A 15,878-nucleotide genomic window follows, 5' to 3' on the forward strand; every position below is an offset into this window, starting at 1 on the left:
ATTTTTTATGCATCCGAGATTGTTATAACATTATTTTCAGCTAATGTTAATTCCAAAAAATACCTTTTGCTTTGAAGGATAGTGTGCGTTGTACCACTATCGGCTAGACATTCATCATGATATTCCTTCATTAATCTAAAAATAAATTAGATAAGTTATAGCTCAAAGATAATTACATCCAAGGCATATATAATTTACGCAACAAAATATTATAACTTATATTATTATTTTCATGAAGGATTTGAACATCTAAAAAGATTAAATAATGAGATACCCATAAAAATAAATAAGTTAAATTTATCAAAGGTATAGATCACGATTTGTGCAAATAAAATATAAATAAACATGGTATCATGTAGACTATGGAAATGTGTATAAACTTGTCATGTTGACATAGTTATTAATCAATCAAATATTTGTGTTTACATAAAGAAAATATTAGCAACTTCTTAAATCAATAAAATTAAGAATACAAATAATAATCATATATGTCAAGATATAATGAGAAAACTTAAATAAAACAAGAATATATTTATAATTCGTATTGAATTAATATTCTTCAAGAATATAGGCAAATCTTGAATCTTTAATCAAAATTCTGCAAGAATATTGATATATGTTAGATCTCGAATCAATATTCTTTGTTAATATTGATGAATATTAGATCTTATATCACTATCGTTGACAAATCAAATATCAAAATTTCTCTAGAATTTTGGCAAATCTAAAAATTTGATTCTTAATAAATATTGACAGACTTTATATCTTGGATCAATATCCATTCAAAAAATATTGATAGATCTACAAAATATAGATATAATTTTAAATCTTGAATCAATATTCTTCAAGAATATAAACAATCTCTGATTTAAATATTAAATCATAAGTTTGACTATTTTGTTAAAATCAAATCAATATTTTTCCGGAATATTGATGATTAATATATCATGCTATCAAGTCAGTATTCTTCAGAAATATTGTTAGATCTTAAATCATCTATCAATATTGACAATTTTATATTTTGTATCAATATTCTTCCGGAATATTGAAAGATTAAATCATTATATTGTATCCGTAGATCTATCAAGTATAAATATAGAAACATGTTGTGTTTCATCAAGAACATCAACATAAAATTAAATGATATGCTTCTCCAGGAGCATCAATAATTAACTAGGAGCGTGAACATAAAAAATAAAATTTATGCGATTTCGACGAACATCAATATAAGATCTAAATATTGTGCTTCTTCGAGAGCATTCATACAAATATAATAATATTTTTTTTTCTTTATCTTGATGAGAGCACTCGTGCTGATAACGTGTTATAAATTTAGTTGGAGGAAAGGAGGAAGAGAATGAAATACTAGTGAAATGTAATAGAGAAAGAAGAGTCTCCAATATATGAACTAAACACCTCTATTTTATAAGGTAAAAGAATTAATGTAAAAAAAATGAAAATTTCAATCAAATCAATGAACTACAAATCATTTATATATATATAAAAAATATAATAAATAAAAATAGGTATAAATATAACTCCCTAATCACAAAAATGAAAAAATCCACCTCGCCATACGCTTATCAGTAATCAGCAAAACCCTAGAATTCTTTGCTCACTCTTTCGTCTCTGCCTTTTCGAGCGTACCAATCCTTGTACAGCTACATCTACCATGGCGGATGTGATGTCCATGGAAGAAATTCACGCCACTGCGGAACGCCTCGGCGTTGATATGTCTTCCATCAATCTGGACTCCATCCGTCTCCCTCCTGGTGATGATTTAGGAATTATCAGGTAAAACGATTTATTACACGAGTTTAAATTGCTCTAATTGTTTCTGTTATTTTATTCTTTCGGGTGAGCATTTGTTGTTGAAATGTTTAATGTTTGATTTTGGCGACTATGTGTTACAGCGATGATGAAGATTTGAAGCAGGGGAAGTCTTTGGAGTTCGAGGAGGGTTTTGGGAACATAATCGTGGTGGATAATTTACCTGTGGTGCCTAAGGAGAAATTCGATAAATTGGAAGGGGTCGTGCGCAAAATTTACAGTCAGATTGGGGTTATTAAAGAAGATGGTCTCTGGATGCCCATCGATCCTGACACTCAGAAAACCTTAGGATATTGTTTCATCGAATACAATTCCGCACTGGTACGCTCATTCATGTATTTCGAGTAATATGTTTTTGTTTAAAAAATCTATTCTTGCTATTTCTACTTGTATGTTTCTTATTAAGCTTGAGGTTTATCTATTAGAGGATTTTAATCTTACGAAATTGATAGAACGTATTAATTTTATGTTTCCATGAGCAATTTTTATTATCTTGAACTTGTTTGTGCTTCATAGGAAGCTGAATTAGCTAAGGAGAAGACACATGGATACAAGTTAGACAGATCCCATATATTTGCTGTCAGCATGTTTGAGGACATTGAGAAATTTATGAAGGTTCCAGAGGAGTGGGCACCTCCTGAAACTAAGCCTTACACACCAGGGGTAGAATTCTGCCCTTCTGCGCACTCTTTCACCATTGTTTTTTTTTTTTAAAAAAAAAAAGCATAAAAGCCTTGAAAGCTTTAAATAAAAACTTACAGGACAAAAGATTCTCAGATGTTCATACTTATGTGGATGACATGTTTTCTGCAGGAAAATCTGCAAAAATGGTTGACGGATGAAAAGGCCAGGGATCAGTTTGTGATTCGTGCTGGCTCAGACACCGAAGTTTTGTGGAATGATGCCAGGCAGTCAAAACCTGAGCTTGTTTACAAGAAAACCGTAAGTGGTGTTTCAGATTTCTGTTTGTGTTATAGAATGTGAATGTCATTCTCATTCCCATTCCCATTCCCATTCCCATTCCCATTGTTTTTGTTTTGTGTTTTCTTTTGTTTTTTGAAAACAATTGAAATGCTATTCCCACTGTTTTTGTTTTTTTGTTTTGGGAAACAATTGGAATGCCATTCTGCCAATGCCATTTTGTAATTTCTCGTTGGATGACTGCATTTTTCCCACACGTCAATTGTTATGCAAATCCATGAAAATAATAGACTAGCTTGTCTTTCGAGAACTATATTCTTTTTTTGTTTCCATTTATTTATGATCTCCTCTTGGTGCAGTATTGGACAGAAAGTTTTGTGCAGTGGTCTCCATTGGGGACATACCTGGCCACAGTACATAGGCAGGGCGTTGCTGTTTGGGGTGGTGATACCACTTTTAATAGATTGATGCGATATGCTCATCCTCAGGTGGACATTTATTCTGCAGAGTAGATTACAAATTTATGTGGAGTTGTAGCTTTAATTTCGTGAATTGCAGGTAAAACTGATTGATTTTTCTCCCGGAGAGAAATTTTTGGTGACCTACAGCAGCCATGAACCAAGCAACCCTCGCGATACTCATGTAAAATGTCTCGCTCTTGTGTTTATTACTTAGTTTACTCATTTGGTGTCATGGCTGACATTATTGCCTTTACAGCGGGTTGTTATAAACATTTTTGATGTGAGAACTGGAAAAGTCATGAGAGATTTCAAAGGGAGTGCAGATGAATTTGCTATTGGTGGAGGTGTTGGTGGTGTATCTTGGCCGGTTTTCAAGTAAATTTAGCAAGATTATTTTTTTTTCGCGTTCTATCCTTATTTATAGACTTGTTGGCCCTCCTACACATAGAATAGATATTCTCTTGCACCCGGATAATTTCTCAATTTTTTTGTTTATTTTCCAGGTGGGGTGGTGGAAAAGATGACCAGTACTTTGCCAGGATTGGGAAAAATGTAGTTTCTGTTTATGAAACTCAGACCTTTAGTCTCGTTGACAAGAAATCTATGAAGGTTGACAGTGTTATGGACCTCAGTTGGTCACCCACAGATGCCATTCTTGCTCTCTTTGTTCCTGAACTTGGAGGAGGAAATCAGCCTGCAAGGGTAAGCCCGCAAATGCGTGTGCTAGACATTTGTTTTAATACTCTGTCGTGTTTATTGTGCATTTATGTTTTTCTCCTGTACGAATCATTAATAGGTGAGTCTCGTACAAATCCCAAGCAAAGATGAGTTGAGACAGAAGAATCTCTTTAGCGTCAGTGATTGTAAAATGTACTGGCAGAGCAATGGCGATTACCTTGCTGTTATAGTTGATCGATACACAAAAACCAAGAAAAGCACATACACTGGCTTTGAGCTTTTCAGAATCAAAGAACGAGACATACCAATTGAGGTACTGGAGCTGGAAAATAAGAGTGATAAGATAATTGCATTTGCTTGGGAGCCGAAGGGCCACAGATTTGCAGTTATCCATGGTGATAATCCGAGGCCAGATGTTAGTTTCTACTCAATGCGCAGTGGTAACACAGGCCGTGTGACAAAGCTCATTACTCTGAAGGGCAAACAGGCAAATGCTCTCTACTGGTCCCCAGCTGGTCACTTCATTATATTGGCAGGATTGAAAGGTTTTAATGGGCAATTGGAGTTTTACAATGTTGATGAACTTGAAACCATGGGAACCTCTGAGCATTTCATGGCAACAGATGTTGAATGGGACCCAACAGGAAGGTAACAGTTGAGATGATTGTCAACCATTACATTACCTCTCGCAGAACATCTTTTGTTTTGTTATTGAATCTGTTGTGTTTCAGTATATGCTAAATGAATTTATGGGACATCGGTTGTTTCCTTTCCATTAGATATGTGATGACAGCAGTTACATCTGTTCACGAGATGGAAAATGGATTCAACATTTGGTCTTTCAACGGAAAGTTGCTATATAGAATACCCAAGGATCATTTCTTCCAAGTTAGTTCTCTTCCTCTTTTTAATACTGTTTAAACAAGTTTCTTGTTGGCGGAAATTTAGTAATTTACTCTCCATAAAAGTTGCATCTCAAATAGACGGTAAATATATATCAGTTAATAGGTACCTTCTTTCGAGCTTCCTTGTATGAGATGCCAGTTGCAACTGGACATTTTGGTAATATTATAGATTTATTGCAGTTTTTGTGGCGCCCAAGGCCCCCATCCCTTTTGAGCGCTGAGAAGGAAGAAGAGATCGCCAAGAACTTGAAGAAATACAGCAAGAAGTATGAAGCAGAGGATCAAGACGTTTCTTTGCTGCTGAGCGAGCAGGATCGAGAGAAGAGAAAAATGTTGAAGGAAGAGTGGGACCGGTGGGTCAGTGAATGGAGGCGATTCCACGAAGAAGAGAAACTCTACCGGCAGGAACTGCGAGATGGTGAAGCCAGCGAAGAAGAAGAGGAATATGAGGCCAAAGAAATCGAAGTTGAGGAGTTATTGGATGTTTCGGAGGAGGTGATTTCCTTCGACTAGGTCTATCCGAGCATTGTTAAACCCCATGGGCTCTCTAGAAGTGCTTTTTATGAACGTGGGATAGTGCAACCATTTTGTTATCATTATCATTCAGATTACCTTGGAAACTTTTTGTTTCGTTTGTCGAATGGATGATTTTTTACTACTAGTTACGAGGAAAGTAACCCCCGAACCTCTTGACATGTTATTTTGTAGAAGCATTCTTGGGATATTCCTCATTATGGAACATTTCTTTCAGGCTTTGGTCTAAAAAAAGGAAAAAAGAAAATTCCTCAAATTAAGCATTCTTTTTGCGCTGTAACCTATACGAACTCTCATTAATAGCATTGAAGTTTCACATAAATTTCATAGGGAGTAGCTTCTAGATTGATTAATGAATTCAATTATTAACTAGCAATAATTATCCTTCCGCATCGCATAAACGATTATATATATATAAATATATATATATTATATATATATATAGAAATGATACCCTGCACCCTAGGTGTGCAGGGTAATATATATATATAAATATATAGATTGCACTTAAAAGTCACCGATGAGTGGTGACCGATAGGGATGTAAACAAGCCGAATTGTTCGCTAACTATTCAGAGCTCGACTCGTGAAAAAGCTCGTTCAGGCTTGTTCATTAAGCTTATCGAGCCAAACCCGTGCTTAATTTTGAGCTCGGCAATTTTCACAGGTCGAGCTTGAATTTAAGGATGTTCGGCTCATTAGCTCGCGAACATGTTCGTTAATAAGCTCTCAAGCTCGATTTTATAATATTTTATATGGTATTTGGAAGTTTGATAAAATATTTTGAGATGTTCTTTTTGTTATTAATTTTAGTTTATAATTAATTTACGGAAAATGGTTATTTTGGTCCTATAACTTAGAGCACATTTGGTTTCGGTCCTATAAGTAGTAAAAGTTTTGTAATAGTCCAATAACTTTTATTTCTTGGCTATTTTAGTCCTATTGCCACCGGAGAGTCTAATTTCACCGAAAATCGCTGACGAGGCATCGGAATATGATGACATGTCATTTACATTTGGTGATATTTGAATTTTTGGCAAACATTTGCCACACATTTAATTACACATAATTAAATTTAAAAAAATGAAAAAAAAAAAAAAGACAGATCAATAAATAGAAATGGGAGGAAAAACTCTCATTCCTCCAAATAAATAAGTATGAGAAGAAGCCGCATTGCACAAGAAACCTCTACACCCAGAAGCAATGTCTGGAAGTCACATGTCCATGTAAAAGATGTCTTCTTTCTATTTCACGACCTCACAAATGAGATTTAAGTCTCCATTGAAGCATCGTGTAGAACATTTGCAATAGAATCTTGAATCTAATTTTTTCCTTTCCCATTAGTTTGCAAAAAATATAAACTTTTTCATTATGAAAAGTATTTTATTATTCAGTTTATTTTCTTTGTTTGAACAGTAATATTCTGTATAATTATTTAAAATAAAATATATGTATATATAATCAATAATATTGAATAAAGAATTTGACTTCAAATTAGACGACGATATAAATTTGTTCAAGGCATTGGAGCAGAAAGCCTGGAAAAGAAAAAGAATAGTTCTTATGCACGAAAATGAGCTCCAATAAAATCTAATAATAATGGCTTCAATCAAATCATGCACTGAGTTGCAAATTTTACACGATTACTGTTGGTTTTTCTTTTCTTTTTATTTTTTTGGAATTTAATTATATGTAATTAAATGATGTGGCAAACGTTTGCCAAAAATTCAAATATCACCAAATGTAAATGACATGTCATCATGTTCTGATGCCTCATCAGTGATTTCCGGAGAAATTAGACTCTCTGGTGACAATAGGACTAAAATAGCCAAGAAATAAAAGTTATTGGACTATTACCAAACTTTTATTATATATAGGACCGAAACCAAAAATGGTTCAAGTTATAGGACCAAAATGACCATTTTCCCATTAATTTATAGAGGTGTATTTTATTGTATTTGCACTTGTTGAGCCAGAAAACGAGTCCACTTAACGAACCAGAGAACGAGCTTGTAAACGAGCCCGAGAACGAGCTCGCCTAACGAGCCAGAGAGCGAGCTCGCTTAACGAGCCCAACGAGCCTGAAAATGAGCCAAACTCAAGACAAGCTCGTTAAGTAAGATACATGAGCTATTCACGAGCCGAGCTCGAGCTTTTCGCGAGCTTAATAATTCTCTAACGAGCCAAGCCTGAGCTTCAAAACAAAAGCTCGGACCGAGCCCGAGCCTTGACATATACTTAATGAGCCGAGCCCGAGCCTGATATTGTTCGGCTCGGCTCGACTCATTTACATCCCTATTGATCGATCTATAGTTGGAGGTCGTGTGGTTTTTCGATACCAAACCTTAAGTTTTATTTTATTGTTTTTGGATAGCAATTAAGAAACCCTATGCTATGTAGCACCGAATGAACCAAATTAAAGTTGAAAAGAGATTTTTATCTTTGATCAATTTCTATATTTATTATCTTTTTTTTTTACTAATATCCTCGTATTAACTAAATCTTAGAAAATATGAAATCATTTTTGGAATAACAGATAATAAAATCGAAATTTTGTTCATAAACTTTATTTTTCATTAACCAATTTTCAATTTATGTGAAAGAGAAACAAAATTATATACTTGAGAGAGGGGATTATTATCTGATACACATGCCGAGCTATTATTATTACTAGTGTATTGGTGCACGCGATGAGTGTTTTTACATTGTTTTTTTTTTATTAATGTGATATAAAAATTATCAATGGACTAAATTGAAATTATAAAAATTATCAAGAGACTAAAATTCGATTTAAAATATTGAAATTTAAAAACAAAACAGAGGAAGGAAAATTTTGGTAAAAGAAAAGATGGTGTCTAAGAGGGAGATTCTTTATAAGAAAAATAAGTTTTTTGGTCCATTAACTTTTTCGATGTGGGTTTTGGTACACTAACTTTTTATTTTCAGTGATTTTTTGTGCAACTGCATACGTGTCAACTTCTTATTGGTCCAACATGATGATGTGGACCAATCAGAAGCTAACACCTATGCAGTTGGACCAAAAAACACTGAAAATGAAAAGTTAGTGTATCAAAACTCATATCGAAAAAGTTAATGGACAAAAACTCAAAGGGAGTAAAGTTACTGGGCCAAAAAAATTATTTTTCCCTTCTTTATATATGGGAAGAGATTTTTATTTTTATTATTATAAATGCAAAAATGCTATCTGAGTTGTAAACCGATGAATTAGTTGGAGCGAGAGAAGGGATAATAGATTAATTTTGTGGTTAGATGGTTTGTCACTTGTTATTCCTAAAACAGTAGAATAAGAGGGGTCGTGAAAATGTAATAATCAATGGATGGTTTGCCGTCAGACTTTTTTTCAAGAGTATTCGAATTGATGAAGTGAATAAAGTTAATGGTCAGATATTTAATTTCTTTTATCAATATTTTTTTGGACTAACATCTCGCATAAGATTTGCTCAGTACACTTTATCCAACTAACATAATCTGCAGACTATTACTCCGATGGTTTGTCCAGTATAAAATCAAAAGACAGCGACGACTGATAGCAAGTCATTAAAATAATAATAATAATAATAATAATAATGGATGGATGGATTTATTATATTAACATTAATAAAGTAGCCTATCCTAACACGGAACTTTCAGTAGGCCTAGAAGAATCATAGGACACCCACGTAAACCAACCACGTTTAGTGTTTATTGGAGTCGAACTTAATTGGACAAAATGAATCTATAGACGTTATGTCGCCCGTTTCTTCTTCATATTATTATTATTATTATTATTATTATTATTATTATTATTATTATTATATGAATTTTAGTACTATAAAACGTTTGTATAGATTGTTTTGATAATAGATGGCAATCTTGATTTCAATATTATGCTGCTTGAAGATTTGTTTCACCAAAATTATACGTTTATAAAAAGCTAATGACACATATCTCATTGCATTGGTACCACAAATTCGGCCATTGAACTCGCTAACTTAAATTCTCACAATTGAATGCAACCGTTTCCAACTAACTAGAGCTTGAGAAAGGAACTCAACAATCTCATCTTCCTTTTCTTTTCTTTTTTTCCTTTTCCCCCCAAAGGTGCACCATTCCCACACCTTTAAATTGAGCATGTGTCATCGATAGTGTAACTCATCTGACACCAAAATCTTGTATTTAAGTTAAAATCAAATATTGAGTTTGAGATTCGAGACTTAATTATAACAAACACTCTCCTTGACTCAATAAATAAATAAAGTTCTGTTTTGATAAATATTTATAAAATGTTTTATAAAAATTGTTTTAAAAATAAATGTGTTTGAATAACTATTATATAAAAAAAATTTATAATTAAAAAGTAATATATTTTGTTATCCAATCTTTACTTTCAATTCTAGACACATGTTAGTTGTTTTCTAAAAATATACTTGAAAAATATATTTTTTAAATTTTTTTTTTACAAAAATCTTGTTCATACTTTATTTTATTTTATTTTATTTTATTTTATTTTACTCGTTGAACACTAAAAACAAAGTAACTGTCTAAACGAACTATGAAAAATTGACTACGAGCGACGAGCCGGCAACCTACGCATTAAATGTGAAAGGATGGCGGCAACTATAATTATTAATTACCACTATACAAGTTAAAATTGGCTGGACATGTATGAATCAAACACCAATCATCATCAACATTTTTTTACTTTAGGACATGATGTTTCAAAACACTTATTAAAAATCAGAAAATTGTAATTTTGATTTTAAATTTACAAGTTTACTTTCTAGCTTCTTTACCGTACAAGGACGAAACACGATTCATTGACAACATATACGCGTTAAGACATTGTTTTATTGTTTGGTTTGATGTATTGTTAATCTATGTATAACTTATCTCAATTAATTTCGTCTTATTTTCGTCATATTATTTATCTATTTATTAATTAATAATTTTACATCAATTAAATTAAATAAATTATAATCTATCCATCAAATCAAATAATGTATTAACTATTTTTTCTTATTTATTTTTAATTTACATTATATTGCTTATTTATGGATTATTTATCCTATCACTCAAACCAAACGATGCCAACTGTGTACTAATTGTGTGATCAATAAATGCATATGGTCATCAATCCAAGGCAACGGCACATGAATGTGAATCATTTTCGTGGAACAATATTAATGTTCGGAAGGGGAACGTAACCACTCCACTTCAAGAAAATTATAGCTAACTATAGCTAGGCGGAGCCACCCTATATCTTCTCTTTTATTACATTTGGTTCCTTAATTCGTCAATTTGATTGATTATTAGTGAACTGTAAAATCAAAATTTATGAAGCGCACATGCATAATACTATATTATATGTATAATTGAATTGATATTATGTTGTACCTATGCGGGCATTTACTTAATTTCTGTTGTAGTAGTATTAACCCGTAGAAACCAATTGTATAGCCAAAGTAAGTACGTAGGGGTCCATTTAATTTGAAATTATTGCACTTGTATGGATATAATTTTTTAAAATTTTATTCTAAATCAAGTTTAATTTGCATCTACTTAATTGTCTAGCTAGTTGCAATCACACGCATTCAATTTTCGACATGTACTTTTCATAACAAGCTGGGTCGAAATGGAATATGACCATGAAATCTATATTACTCAATCAAGTTGTGGTTACTCAAGACCGAATTATATTAGTACTGTACGTTTTATATATGGACTACATTATTCGTATGATTAATTGGTGAAATTTGATCGAATTAATTAGAGTTGGGGTTGAAATAGAAAACATAATTATGAAAAAAAAAAATAACTTTCATCATGAACGAAAACTAAAACCTCAAGTGACACACATTTAAAATTTGACGAATTTGAAACCCAATAATACAAAAGAAACTCCCGTCGTCTCACAATAAATATGTTATGTAGTACCACTTGTCAATAATTCATCAATGCGACCGACCCTAGCTCCAAAGGTACCTTTTTTGCAAGGTATATATAATTCCTTAAAATATTATTTTGGGTTATATATAAATATAGAGAAGCTGTTAATTTAATTTGCAGCACTTGCAAAGAAGATTAAGATCGATGGCTACCAAACCAGGAATCCTCACAGAATGGCCATGGACCTGGCTTGGAGACTTCAAGGTACGTACATACATACATATATAATATTATATATATACTAGCTAATTTGTGAATTGGGTTCAATATTTCTTATATATATTATTTGATTTAAATTTAATTTTGTTTGGTGCAGTACTTGGTATTGGCTCCATGGGCTGTACACGAAACATACTCGTTCATGGTGAAAGACAAAAACGAGAGGGATTTGGGGCATTTTCTGATATTCCCATATTTGTTACTCAGAATGCTTCACAATCAGATTTGGATCACTCTGTCTCGCTACAGAACTGCCAAAGGTAACAACAGAATCGTCGATAAAACCATTGAATTCGAGCAAGTCGACAGAGAAAGGAACTGGTAATATTCTATATATGAAATCTTTAACCAAATTACTGTTTTGGCTTGAATATTGAGTAACACTGCATTAGACGATCTCATCCATGAGATGGGTCAATCCTATCCATATTTATAATAATAAGATAGAGTTTTAAATCAAAAATTTATTTATTTTTTTTGGGCAGGGATGATCAAATAATATTAAATGGGCTTCTGGTATATGTGGGGTCTATGTACGTGGAAGCAGGTCAACATTTGGCGTGGTGGAGAACAAAGGGTGTGGTGTTGACCATTTTGCTGCACACAGGCCCCGTGGAGTTCCTTTACTATTGGCTGCACAGGGCATTGCACCACCACTTCCTATACACACGCTACCATTCCCACCACCACTCCTCCATCGTCACCGAGCCAATCACATGTAAGAAATTCATTATACATACATAAGCTCCATTAATTTTCATCCATTTTCACCATGCATGCATGCGTAAAGTACTGATCATAGAGTGCATGGACATATGTAGCTGTGATTCACCCATTTGCGGAGCACATCGCGTACTTTGCGCTGTTTGCGATACCGGTTCTTGTGACGGTGCTCTCCGGCACTGCTTCCATTATATCGTTTGCTGGCTATATTACTTACATTGATTTCATGAACAACATGGGACACTGCAACTTCGAGCTCATCCCCAAGTCCCTCTTCTCAACGTTTCCCATGCTCAAATATTTCATCTACACACCTTCGTAAGCATATATATATATATATATGTTTTCCTTTTTTCTTTGTTTTTGTTCCATTAATTAATTAATTATGACAGTACCCTCGATCGTTGCATCAAATAATGCTGCGGCGTATACGGTACATGCATGTTTAATTGTTTGCAACAACGTTGTTGGGTAGAACGTTATATATATATAGCTGCAATAATATTTTAATTAATTTTTATACAATACAGTACAGAGTATGTTTGCGCCTCTAATTAATTAATATTTTCGATTGGTTGAAGAAAATGAAATATATAGCTGCAATAATATTTTAATTAATTTTTATACAATACAGTACAGAGTATGTTTGCGCCTCTAATTAATTAATATTTTCGATTGGTTGAAGAAAATGAAATATATATTCCCATTAATCTGCATGGTTACATGACCCAACTCAGGGTCTTTATAATATATATATATATATGTTGCCATTTACGACTTTCCAAGATATATATATACATAATTTACCTTCTCTTGCTTTTTCTTATTTCATCATTTAGTGATTAATATTTATATTTTATATCAATACATATTGAATAATCAGTAAAAGGTTAATAAGGTTATTAATAAGGTATATACATGGAAAATATTCTTATGAGCTTTTATAATTATTTTTAAAAATATTATTTATTTTTATATAATATTAATTATATATTTTCAATTAAGAGACATCCTAGCTAATGCTTAATTTTTCGATACAGGAGAGGAGAGTTTTTTACGTTTCAAACTCCAGATCTCATCCTAAATTTAGGACTTTGATATCAGAAGGGCTATATATAGTCATCTATGCTTTTGTTGTCGTGTATTATTTGACTAAAACTAAGTTACAATTATGTGCTCATGAAAAAAAAAAACAAAAAAACTAATTGACTTAAATTTGCTGCTTGACACAGATATCATTCCCTTCATCACACACAGTTTCGAACCAATTACTGCCTGTTCATGCCATTATACGACTATATATATGGCACGATGGACAAATCCTCCGACACATTGTATGAAACTTCACTTGAAAGAAAGGAAGAAACACCCGACGTGGTGTACTTAACGCATCTAACCACGCCCGAATCCGTATATTATCTTCGCCTGGGTTTCGCATACTTGGCCTCGGAACCTCATAAATCCAAGTGGTACCTGAGGTTCATGTGGCCCGTCACGCTTTGGTCTATGATGATCGCTAGGATTTATGGACGTTCGTTTATAGTTGAGAGGAACATCTTCAACAGCCTAAAATTGCAGACGTGGGCGATTCCGAAATATACAGTTCAAGTAAGCCTTCCCTCCATATATATCTCTAATACATGTTACATATTATAGATCTTATACAACATTTTTTGATTAAAAATGCAACGAGACAGGCCATTTTGGGGTTATATATACGATGGGATCGATCCACAAGCTAGCTAGCTGGACTCTTTAACATTGTAATTCTTAGTAACTACTTTACATGCATGCATTTTCGCAAGCTGTTATGGGATAATAGAAAGCAGGCAGAAAAAGGTTTAGTTATAACATTTATCTGGAGTAAAAATGTAACTTGTTCCCTCATTTGAACCTCTGAGTGAGATTCTTGGCCATGTTTCTGTTTGTAGTACTACATGCAATGGCAAAGAGAGTCGATCAATAAGATGATTCAGGATGCAATAACTGAAGCTGAGGAAAAGGGCATCAAGGTGTTGAGCCTAGGCCTACTGAATCAGGCAAGAATCCAATCTACCGCGCTTAAATTCTTTAAAAAAAAAAAATAAGGAAGACCTTATTGTAGTATATTTTTATCTTTCAAACATTCATGTATGCAGGAAGAGGGGCTTAATGGAAGTGGTGAGCTTTTCGTGAGAAAGCACCCCGGTTTGAAGGTGAAGCTCGTAGATGGGAGTAGTTTAGCCGTCGCCGTGGTGGTGAACAGCATCCCAAAAGGTACAACTCAGGTGGTTCTGAGGGGAGACTTATCAAAGGTTGCTTATGCTATTGCTCTTGACTTGTGCCAAAATGGTATCCAGGTATATATTTTCACAAATACATAGGGATTTCAAAAGCCTCTTGATATAAAAAATTAATACATATAGTATTCTGTTATAGAGATGAAAAAATGATCGAACTATATATGATGCGTGCACCAGTTTCATTTGGTATTACAAGTCTCTGATCTGTTGAGAATTTAACAGGTATTTACACTACGTGAAGATGATTACCAAAACCTTAAATTAAGGCTTAGCAATGAGGCTGCAAAGAATTTAGTTCTCTCCAAATCTAATGTTGCCAAGGTACTTAAATTGACTTCTCTCATTTTCCCTGGCCTCTTGTAATTATAGAGATCTAAATGAATGAAGAATTGGTTATTGTCTGAGCAGATATGGCTTGTTGGAGATGGACTAAGCGAAAACGAGCAGCTTAAGGCCCCGAAAGGAACAACTTTCATTCCCTTCTCGCAGTTTCCTCCTAAGAAGCTGCGCAGGGACTGCTTCTACACCTATACACCAGCAATGTTGGCTCCCAAGAATCTTGAAAACGTCGACTCTTGCGAGGTTAGAGATGAAAAGTGTCTCTGTTTAATCTAATTGTTTCTTGGCATATAAAACTTATATTTTTGAATAATCGATTTTACAAAACTGTAATTAATACTTCTATCATAATGAAATGAAAGAAATAATTTTTTTTGAAAAAAGTGTTCAATGAACTTCATTGCATGTACATAATCTCCCTTATACGGTCTTATGCGTCTACTGTTGTTTTCCATGGAAAAACAATATCTATCAATTCACGCTTGAAATCTTCCACTCGAATTAATTCGATGTTATGATCATTTTGTTGAAATGCCAGAACTGGTTGCCAAGAAGAGTGATGAGTGCATGGCGAATAGCCGGAATCCTCCACGCCATGAGAGAATGGAACGTGCATGAATATGGAAACATGATGTTCGACACTGAGAAGATCTGGCAAGCGAGCCTCGAGCACGGGTTTCGCTCCCTTTCTTATGAATCAAAGCCATGAGAATGAAGTTTGACATGATATGTTTCTGTTCTTCATCCTAATTGAGTTTCTATTGATGCAACAATTTATGTGGTTATGTTGTTGTCGTCGTGCATGTGTTGTCCTTTATTTTAGATGCAAACGCATCTTATGTGATTCGAGAGTGTTATGTTTCTCTCGATCTGCCGCAGATAACATGATGAAAATTATGTTATGATTTGTATTTTTTTTCGATTATGATATGAAATTGAAGATGGAATAAATAATGCCAAAGCCCACTCAAGTTTGAATGACAAATAAGTCATTTATATAATGTGAATCTCAACATGTGATACACATTTGTAAGAATAAAG

General features: G+C 33.5%; 2 protein-coding genes across 2 annotated transcripts; both read left to right on the forward strand.

The window, feature by feature from the left end:
* Positions 1–1,557: 1,557 nt before the first annotated feature.
* LOC140887352 (eukaryotic translation initiation factor 3 subunit B-like) lies at positions 1,558–5,456 on the forward strand. The gene is made up of 11 exons (XM_073294559.1): positions 1,558–1,794; positions 1,914–2,151; positions 2,347–2,493; positions 2,644–2,772; positions 3,111–3,239; positions 3,310–3,393; positions 3,469–3,587; positions 3,716–3,914; positions 4,009–4,538; positions 4,670–4,778; positions 4,976–5,456. The coding sequence occupies exons 1-11, from the start codon at positions 1,673–1,675 to the stop codon at positions 5,306–5,308; spliced, it is 2,139 nt and encodes a 712-aa protein (XP_073150660.1). The 5' UTR covers positions 1,558–1,672; the 3' UTR covers positions 5,309–5,456.
* Positions 5,457–11,287: 5,831 nt separating this feature from the next.
* Positions 11,288–15,808, forward strand: LOC140892058 (very-long-chain aldehyde decarbonylase CER1). The gene is made up of 11 exons (XM_073300807.1): positions 11,288–11,306; positions 11,395–11,478; positions 11,591–11,814; positions 11,979–12,211; positions 12,315–12,534; positions 13,449–13,824; positions 14,148–14,255; positions 14,355–14,555; positions 14,721–14,819; positions 14,907–15,080; positions 15,376–15,808. The coding sequence occupies exons 2-11, from the start codon at positions 11,419–11,421 to the stop codon at positions 15,544–15,546; spliced, it is 1,866 nt and encodes a 621-aa protein (XP_073156908.1). The 5' UTR covers positions 11,288–11,306; positions 11,395–11,418; the 3' UTR covers positions 15,547–15,808.
* The last annotated feature ends 70 nt before the right edge of the window (positions 15,809–15,878 follow it).

Source organism: Henckelia pumila, chromosome 3, assembly GCF_033568475.1.
Source record: "Henckelia pumila isolate YLH828 chromosome 3, ASM3356847v2, whole genome shotgun sequence".
Classification (NCBI taxonomy): domain Eukaryota; kingdom Viridiplantae; phylum Streptophyta; class Magnoliopsida; order Lamiales; family Gesneriaceae; genus Henckelia; species Henckelia pumila.